Source organism: Perca flavescens, chromosome 10, assembly GCF_004354835.1.
Source record: "Perca flavescens isolate YP-PL-M2 chromosome 10, PFLA_1.0, whole genome shotgun sequence".
NCBI lineage: Eukaryota > Metazoa > Chordata > Actinopteri > Perciformes > Percidae > Perca > Perca flavescens.
This window is the reverse complement of record NC_041340.1, coordinates 5,931,743-5,942,312: the sequence shown is the minus strand read 5'-3', so window position 1 is coordinate 5,942,312 and position 10,570 is coordinate 5,931,743. Positions and strand designations below refer to the sequence as shown.

General features: G+C 41.2%; 1 protein-coding gene across 1 annotated transcript in view; it reads right to left on the bottom strand.

Moving 5' to 3' along the window:
- Positions 1-5,800: 5,800 nt before the first annotated feature.
- The window catches only part of htr4 (5-hydroxytryptamine receptor 4), a 151,270-nt gene continuing 146,500 nt past the window's right edge, over positions 5,801-10,570 (bottom strand). The window contains exon 7 of the mRNA XM_028589676.1: positions 5,801-6,008. Coding sequence (XP_028445477.1) covers positions 5,921-6,008 — 88 coding nt within the window. The 3' untranslated portion in view covers positions 5,801-5,920. The remainder of the gene's footprint in view (positions 6,009-10,570) is intronic.

Sequence of the window (10,570 nt, the reverse complement as noted above, 5' to 3'; positions counted from 1 at the left end):
CGATGTCTCCCTTGGCGGGATGTCGGGCTACCAGAAAGTGTCCTTGAGTAAAACACTGAATCCCCATGGGCTGGAAAGTAATTCTCCATCCCACATATGTATTCAGCAAAGAGTATCAAACACCCCACTAGTGCTTTAAAAGCAGTCTGTTAAGAAACCGCTTCCTCCTTCAGACAGGCTGTGGTCTGAATTCCAATTTTCATAGCACTAAAATGTTTAAAAATGTCTATAGAAACTTTTCGAACCACTCCAGCAGCATATTCCACTTTTCTGTTATTGATACATAGCCAGACACCTCAGCAGAACCTGTCTTTCACCAAATCACTCTTTGGAAGCATACAGATGGGCTGCAGAGAGTGGATGTTTTGAGACAATTATGTGGACATTTTAATACTTTAAATCACCATTTTAATCCATTTTAGCCAACATAATCCAAGTTGATTAATGAAACTACAAACTTCTTTCAGCAGCTCAGAATGTGAATAATACTCAAAATAGATTTTGGATAAAGTGTCTTTCAAAATCTCCGAGGCGACCCACTCCAATTGCACCTGACTGCAGTATGCAGATGGGGGTTGGGCTAAATGTGGGCGGAGCTAAACGTTTGACTCCGCATGGGCGCCATCTGGTGGCGGAAATCAGACAGCACAATTGTCAATGCAGCACCTACGGACAGCGATTATAAAATAATATAATATATATATATATATATATATATATATATATATATATATATATATATAGGACGCGAATTGCGGGAAACAAGCCCCAATCTCTGGAGGATGTGAATCGCGGGAGCCCCAGTCTCTGGAGGATGTGAATCGCGGGAGCCCCAGTCTCTGGAGGATGCGAATCGCCGGAGCCCCAGTCTCTGGAGGATGTGAATTGCGGGAGCCCCAGTCTCTGGAGAATGCGAATCGCGGGAGCCCCAGTCTCTGGAGGATGCGAATTGTGGGAGCCCCAGTCTCTGGAGGATGCGAATCGTGGGAGCCCCAGTCTCTGGAGGATGCGAATCGCGGGAGCCCCAGTCTCTGGAGGATGCGAATCGCGGGAGCCCCAGTCTCTGGAGGATGCGAATTGCGGGAGCCCCAGTCTCTGGAGGATGCGAATCGCGGCAAACGAGCCCCGGTCTCTGGGGGACATGAGACAGCAATGGACGGTTGGGTGAAGGAAAACAACAATGTGGAAAGCAAACGTGACTCGCGGGAAATAAGCTACGGTCTCTGGGGTGGAAGCATGGATGTATTAAGCATAGTCAGTATGGTATTAAGAGGTGAAAGTCCTGTATTTTTCCCTCAGACACACATTCTTCCCCTTCGGTTGCTATTGGGCAAGTGGGCGGAGTCAAACATTTAGCTCCACCCACGTTGAGCCACTCCTCGATCTGCATACTGCACCCAATCTGGCAAACTTGCACAATGTAATGTAATGGACAATTCCAACCTGTAGGGGGACCGAAGCGGGAAAATTACATAGTGTTGCTTTTAGTAAAGTGTGTCCTTAATGCTGATTCTCTGGTCTTATAAAATTGCATCTTATGGCTAAAAATGTGGAGATTTCACCATCTGCAATGTGCAATGTTGTAACATGATGGTAAAGAAATGAAGTGAACTGAACTATACAGCATGTCTGATGGCTTGACTGAGCAGCTGGCCCTCCTCTCACTCTCTCTCGGATCTGTGATGTCTGAGGCTCATCTTTATGTATCTGGAGTAACATGAGAGCTGGTGTCATTTTTGAGTTTTAGATTGGACATTTCCTCTGAACTCTGACTTGCTAAGTCCAGCTCAATTGGCTCGTCTCAGCAGGGATTTGTAATTACCTTGCCCACCCAGTGTTTCTAGTCAAGAGCTTTTTGGCTTTTCTTTGTGCCAGTGGATCAGTGCTCAACGGTGTTTTCATCTGATTAACTGCTTTGAGAGGGCTGCCTTTGCTCCTACACTATGCAACTCTTCTTTTTCCACGTTTGTATCTTGTGAATAACCCCACTAATAATGCCCAAAATGATACCAAACTTCTGCACTAGTACAAATAGGAAAAATAACAAAAATATGTATTAATTTAATTATTAAATAAGGTAATATCTCCAAACTTACCTCAATTATAACTTAAAAAAAAAGTTAAATTAATGAATATTTTTGTTGTATCTCTTTTTGGTGTTGTAATTTGTAGACGGCCCTAAGCACTCGTCTTACGGCCCAGCAACAGCAGCAACAGCAGAGAGCAGAAGCCAACAGGCAAGTGTTCATAAACTTCTGGTGTACTTACAAACGTTTTATGATTGCATAACCTATTTGTACTAGTGTAGAAGTTTGGTATCATTTCGGGCATTATTAGTGGGGTCATTTATGAGATACAAACGTGGGTCCATTAGCCCCTGTGCTAAGCTATTCAGCTGATAACGCTAACTCTCCCAATGTTTGACCCAGGTGAAAAAAGCTTCAGGGGGGTTGTTTGGCTCGAGGTCATGGTGCAAAGGACCCTAGGGTGAAATTCTCCAAACCATCACTTTAAGACACAGCAGCTTGCCCAGCCATATAAAGCACCTTTCCTGGCGTGGACTCACTGATAGTTTGATCGGAACCATCTCCGTGCGGCCTACAGCTGGAGAGATAGTCTCTTCACTCAGAGAACCAAGGTTACAAAGTAACCGAGCGTTCTTGTGCCTGCTTTGGCTCTGGGAGACACAATGTTTACTTTAACTATCTGTCTATATGCTTTAAAATAATTAACAATTCTTGGTTGAGATAATCAATTTGCTTTATTTTTAAGAATGTTTAACACCCTAAGAAAATTGGTGAATTCTCTGATACCCATAAAGTCCTCAAGTTTAGCTCTATGTATGATCCATGAAAATTTGTGTCGCAATGGGTATTACTAAAAAAAGGTTATTTGGGGTCTCTCTATCAAATCTTAACATCTATAAACACATCTTTTCAAATCATATTAACTCTCTTTTTAAGGCCCTGACACACCATGGAGACCGTTGGCTGTTGGTCCAAGTTGTGCTGAAAGTGAGTGACCTAGTTTTTGCAGTGGGTCCCGCAGCGTGGCGAGGCGTCAGCTTTTGTCTACCTTTTTTGCCCGATTTGGTGTTGGCTTAATAGCCAATCCATCTGATTTGTTGTTCAGCTTGAAAAACAGTAGTGAGGAAAGCAAACCAAGGACTGTGAGAGCACACACAGAAGGCTCTTCTCATTTTCCATCCCATCTGATCAATCCAATACACATGGAGATGTCAAAACTGGCCAAAAATTAGGTTTGAATGTTCCTTCTAGAAAACACAAGGTTTGAATGATTGGAATATCTATTTTTGCACATTATGTCCATAAGATGGCAAATGTAGTATGTACAACAAGCTACATAACTAGATGTCCAGGTATATTTATTTCAACATAAAAATTTCTTTTAAAAGATTGACATATACCGACATATATAACTTCATGTTTCATTCACTCCCTTTTGTCACATAAAAAGGAAAGCACATCTATCGCCAGAGTGACAATTTTGTCTGGCTGATTTTCTCTGCGGCATGAAGGCATGTTGGGTGGGTGGAAGTAGCAAGCTGACGTTAGCTAACTAACTAAGGTTAGCTAACATTTCCGATTCAGGCAAACACTGTTTATTTGTGGGTATCATAGCAATGTTTGTATCTGGTTTCCCTTTTCTAATGACGATTACCGCCCCCTGCTGGCATGGAGAGTTATTTCCTCTACCGCAGGCACAGAACGTACGTGGTAGTTGTGTTCAAGTGCAAACTTTTTGCCAAGACAAAGGTGACGTGAGGCAAAGTGAGGCGACATGAGGCGACGCCACAGTTGGCCTTCATCCCCACTAGTTCTTGGCCATCTGCTTGGTGGGTCAGGGCCTTTAGATCTGGTTTGGTCTCCACCAACTCCTTAGAAAATGGTCAGGATCAAGATGCTTCGTCTATTTGCTGTTAGCTGCTAGGCAGGAGCTTTACTTTTGGTTTATTAGAGCATGTTTACTGAACACAGCTGCTTGTGAGCACTGAGACCACTCACCCAAATAGTAAATGTGCTGTAATAACAAAATAATGAGCTAAACAGGCTACAAAACTTTTCAGAGCTAATTACCTTCACCTAGGAGTACTCGCCCGATCTTCATGAAACTTGGTGGCAGCGTGTAGCACGGGCCAAGGAAGAACACATTACATTTTGGAGCTGGTCCGAATCACGGAGCGGATACAAATTATTTTTCATTTTCTTTTAACAATAGGGGAGATAGGGCATGTGGCCTTGGTGGAGGTTTCTGCGCTCTTGAGCGCCTTTCTAATTCTCTATGGGTTCGTCACTGGGAGTGAGCCCTTCACATTATACAGAGTCATTGATTCATAATTAATACAAAAATAGTGATTAGGGTTAGCAAACAGGGGTTGCCACTATGCAGCCTCCCCTCATGCACTATCCTTTCTCCATTCCTACAATATCCCTTCAATATTCAGTTTTTCATGTATTCAAGTGGCAGCAGCATTACTAACTGTGTGGCGAGTAACTGGTGACTAATCATTTGGTGAGATTCACCCTATCTGGGACTAGCCTTTTGGATGAACGAAGTACTGGAGCACTCAAAGAGGGCAGGAAATGAACTATAACTTAGATTATTTTTTTTTTAAAGTAGCAGGTTCATTATGCGTACAGGAAAAACAGTTGGCTTTTGTGTTCTCCGTTACCATGAATATGAACAGATGGAAACATTTCTGGTACATTCTTTAACATGGACTCATGGCATGTTGAGATGGAGCAGAACTTTGTAGACATGTACTGTACATACACACTCAGAAGCACGCTTGTATGAAAACATACATTATCAGCATGGAAACACATACATACGCACACAGACTGCAGAAAACTGCAAATGTAATCACACACACACACACACACACACACACACACACACACACACACACACACACACACACACATCATAACAATGCACGTATTGCTCCAACATCATCACAACGCCTGAATCATTCATGAGCAGCTTTTATGCGTTGTGATCCTTTGACTTCTTATTGCGAGAAAAACAATGATTCAGACGGGGCCTTAAGGAGTGATGAACACGGAGTGTGAGCTAGCAGCCTCTATAATAATGCACTTTGACAGTTCAGGTCAGGGATTTAACGCAGCCTTGCAAACACATGTTCCTTTCAGCTCAGTGAGGATTTAGAAAAGCTGAAAAACTTTGACCTGGGAGACATTAAGGTTCTTTAGTTTTGTGTCAAGGCTCAAACACGTGATGTTTAGCAAAGGAAATGTTCTAAACGCTGGCTCTTTTCGTGAAAAAAAAAACACTTGTTTCGAAAGCTTATTAGTCTCTACCGCCAATCTTTCTGATTTTGTGCTGGAAAACAACAGGGAGCATCTTATAATAATCACAATAATGTCCTTTTTATGTAATATCAAATAGCTTTGGCAACATAATTTCACTTCCACGACTCCCAGTCATTCATTAATCACATCTCGTGCTGTGAAATTCTCCTACACATTCCACCGAAGCTGCCGGTTCTGCACATGACAAGCTGGACTTCACAGCTAGCTACCAGCGGGCCTGCTGATTGGATCGCCGTCGCAATCTGGCTCTGATTCAGTTCAACTGGGACAGCTCAGTCTCTGAGGGCCAGCGGATGGGAGCATGACTGAGAACTGGGTTTGTTCCAGTCCACTAGTTTCAGCTGAACTTTAAAACCAGATGCACCCTTCGCAATGTCACATTCCTCGCGTAGATCCCTAAAGTCCCATTGGGGCTTGTTTTATTTATGTATTATTTCTCTTGGAGATCTGCTGAGTTTGTGGCATCTGCATTGAATTTGTGAAGGCTGCGGTGCGTTTCCAGCGTCTCTGTGGTGACGGTGTTCGAGCCGAGGTTGTTGGAGATGTGACTGAGGAGTCGTTGTTGGTCACAAGCAGGACTCGTGGTACTCTGTGGCGGTGTGCAGAGACTTTATCTTCTGCTCCGTGTGGTCGCTGTTCGAAAGGACAGAATACCTGAGAGAGAAAACAGAGGACAAAAACTATAATGAAAATAATTGTTAGCCTGTGAAGTCCTAATGACACGTTTAAAAAAGAATATATATGAATACTGCATAACAAATGTTATCGATTTGAATGGCCATTTCCTGTATTTCTACATACATTTAGGGATTATGTAGATACAAAATCCAGTGTTGTGGCTGTAAGCAGTCCAACAAAGTGCCGCAGCGAGGGACTTAACACTGAGAGATGCATAAACCCACTGTGACGTGCTCGAGACTGTATTGTGATGATTTATTCCTCCACACATAAAATACAATTAGCACTGCAGTTACCAAATGTAAAGTTACTTTTTGTGTAAAAATAAGTGCATTAGTGCGGCTGTCAACAGAAAGTGTTGGCTCCCAGGCTCACCCCCTCTCTCTCCAGTCCTTCCAGTTTTTGTTGCGGGCAAAAATCTTTGATTATGCGGCACATTTTCTTAAAAAATGCGATGGAATATGCGGGATATTTATGCAATTTTATGCAATTTAATGCAATTTAATGCAATTTTATGCAATGAAATTGCGGGAACTTGCAAAAATTGCGGAAACTTGCAAAAACTGCGGTTTGATGAAAAAAAGGAAAAAAATGTGATTCGATGACGTAATTACGTCACTTCATGCCACGTTCCCATGGCAACAGGGGAAAATGGCTGCTCTTGTGTGAAGTAAACGCAACATTTTTCAACTTTCTGCTAAGATATATGTGTCTTTTTTTGCAACAAAAATGCGGGGATTATGAAATCATGCAAGCCCCGCATATTTTGCGCGGAAATCAGAAATGTATGCGCCGAAAGTGCGGTGTATTTGAACAAATGCGGCCCCCGCATTAATATGCGGACTTTGGCTGATTATGCATTGAATCATGCGATCGCATAATCGCGTTTTTCTGGAGGGACTGTCGGTCAAAGCCCAAAAACCCAGGTGAACAGGTGAAGCAAACAAATGTGTTATCACTTCCACTCAAACCGCGATGAAAATGCCCACCACTTACAACATAAGTGCACAACATAACAATCAACAAATAACACAAATGAGACCATCAATAACATACAATATGTAGAATATATGGAAAAAGATGTTACTTTCTTTATTGTTTAAAATAGGAGCCGATCTTATCAATGCTGCAGACATTTGATTTTGCACAGTAAGAACCAGTTACTGCATCAAAACATAAAGCTCTCGTATGTTTCAAACAAATATATTTAGGCCTTTACGTAGGCCACAGGCATCACAGTAGCTGTATATGGTCTCACCAAAGAAAAAAAATCATAGTAATAAGCCCCCAAACGTTTGACACAGTCAAACTGCAATAGAAATAAATTAAACGTCTAAACTTTGTTATCATGTTCTCTGCTGCTTTAAAGCCACCACCCAACTTTTGTCAAAATATATAGAGGTGATAAGAGGCTGCTGTTGCAGTCTGAAAGGGTGTTGTGGGATACTGCAAAGTAGAAAAGTAGCACTTCATTCTTAAAAAGCCAAGGTTTTCCAAACCACATGAGCTGGAGCCGACATTTATTTATTCCGTAGATTGAGATCCTTTGGAGCTAGTAGCCAAATGATTTATTTGTTTTTCTCATCAGTAATTCAGAGTATCATGCTCTATTGTAGCACTGCTTGGCTGATTAGCTTATCAGTTAAAAAGAAAACAAAGCTATTTGATCAAATTCAAATTTGTTCAAAGATTATAGGACTACCTGTAGCACACTTCTTTCAGGAGGCTCACAATAACAGTATGCTCAGACTGGCCAGGAACATTTCAAAGGACTCCTCACATGTTTTGCACAGAGAATATCAGCTTCTGCCTTCAAACAGACGCTTTAGAATTCATTCTTTGAATCGCAACAGACTTAAAAAAACTCTTTCATACATCACTCTATCCTCTTGTTAAACCAGCTACATTAAATCCAGTGCAATATTTATTCAGGGTTACAAGTCTCCAAGACCTTTTCTGTGTGTATGTTGATGTAATTTTCTGTATGTTATGTATGCTTTGTTTCCTTACTTGGGTGTTTATGTCATTTGTGGTAATGTATGTCCTTTGGTGTTATTCGTCTTATGTATGTCTGTCTGTGTCATCCTTATATGAGCTACCCGGGGATGCAAAAAGAATTTCAGCCCTGGTTGACAATAAAGGTTGTATCGTATGCATCGTATGTATGTTTACCACTGTTACCCAGACTGAACTTTAACAGTAGAATAAGCTTATATTCCAACATTACAGTCAGTATCAGACCTGGTGCCCTCATCTAGTGGATTCACTGCCAAACAGTTCAGACATGATAGTGCTTTGTAAATGCATAACACGCTTAGTCAAAGCCTCCTAACAGCCTCCTGATGGAAAGTGAGTCATTCCTCAGTGTAGTCTGATCTCTGCGTACTGGAAACGTGATCACCCAGTCTTTGTAACAGGAGGGCGATCGGGAGAAGCTGTCAAAGCTGACTTTGTGACGAGACATTGGTGGTACAGGAAAGAGCGACAGTAAACCGGACAGAGGAGGCAGAGATGCCTCAATGGTTAACACACACCACAGCTGGATCCACGCTCGCTTAATGTGTTCAAAATCGAAATGCATGCCGAGTAGAACTACAGATGTTCTCGGAAATGATCCTGTCTTGAATCGTAATCTGTCTCTTTTTTTTTTTTTTTTTTTTTTTTACAATGTGATGAAAGTCTAAAGGGGTGTTTGTCAAAACCAATCTTTTCATTTAATGGTTGTTGTATGGTTTAGTAATTTAAAGATACAGCGAGACATATTTGAGTCTAACAGTAAAACAATTTTTAATTGATAGATCGGCAAAAGGATGATGATCTGCAAAGAATCCAGGTGTGCAAAGCTTGTCACGTCATAGCCAAGAAGACTCAAGGCTGTAAACACTGCCAAAGGTGCTTCAACCAAGTACTGAGTTATGGGTCTGAATACTTATTACTGTCCATATTTCAGTATCTTTCTTTTTAATACATTTGCAAACATTTCTAAAATGCTGTTTTCATGTTGTTATTATGGGGTATTGATTATAGATTGATAAGGCTCCAACATAACAACTTTATTGAAAAATAAAGTGAAGGGGTCTGAATACTTTCGGAATCCCCATCCCCACTACATCACCATGACTTTGAACAAGATAAGCAGCTTAGAAAATTGAGAAATATATGGAGCAAAATAAATATAATATCAGGAGATGAGTCAGTACGCTACGCTAATTTACGAGATAAGCCATTCCAAATTGACAAATACATATTGTCACTGCAATAAAAACTATGTATCTCCAAAAGTTGTTGAAGGATTAAGTTGTTTTCTTTTCATGGGTTGACAAAAATCTACTTCTTCAGACAAATAATCCATTTAAAATAGGATGCATTGCTTTGGAGTATGTCCAAAGGATTTGCAACAAAGATTAATAAGGTACATGGCTAGAGACGCATGGCTTTCACAGGACAGTGATAATATACAGTTAAATAAAAGTCAATTTTGCCATTACTGAAAATCACAATTGACTGAAATGACAAACACATTTTTCTCTGCTACGAGTTAGGCCAGAGCTACATTTAGCAAAACTCAATGATGAAAAGAAATCATTTTTATGCCGTATGTATTTGTTCAAGCAAGCAATTCTAATCTGACAAAAGAAGCATTCAGCAGAAAGGACATGAAGGGATGAAAGGATGAAGTTGACACAGAGACTAATTACATGCCCAAAATATACTGTAACTGTAATTAGTTCAGGCAAACAATCTTGCACAAACACATTTCAATGTGACATTAGTGCACAATAACAGCCAACACAGCTCTATTAAGAGCTAGAAGCACATTTGTTAAAGTCAACAGAAATTCATTCGGAAGGTGTAATGGGTCTCATTTGTCTACAGCCTATAGGCTTCACTGCAATTGAATGAGAAGAATGAATGTCTGTTGTACACATGCAGGTATTCACGGATGCATGTGTGTATGTGGATATGTACAGTGAATGATTATGTACATTTTGTGTAGACACATCTGTGTATATGTACAAATGTACGTGTGTGTGTGTGTGTGTGTGCACCACAGAGGCCTCACCGCGGGCTAAAACCATTACGAGCTGTTTACACAAACACCCTGACCAAAGACACTTCCTGCTGCCAAACAGGCCGTGAAATTTAGCTTCCAGACAGCCTCGAACATTTAGGGCTTTTCGAAAAGGAAACAGGCTACAGCTCCTCGCCAGAGCAGAACCCAAAATTGCTGCCACATTGCGGCGTTAAACCCTCAGCTGGTCTCGCTGTGGTTCTGCGAGCGGGACGGTATCGCTGCTCATGCTCTTTGGTGGAAACAAAGATGTTGTAGAGCCATGTCTGAAAGGAGAGCTGGGGAAAGTAAATTGATTTGTTTGTATTGATCTTACATTTATTAAATCCCAGTAACACATATGTTTTCAGTCTTGCATGTCTTGCAAGGGCGTAACTTTGGGTTCAACATTGGGGGGGGGGCTTGAGATCTCCACTTTTGAGCAAAATTGAAATTTTGAGCGTCAAACACTTCATTTCCTGCATTC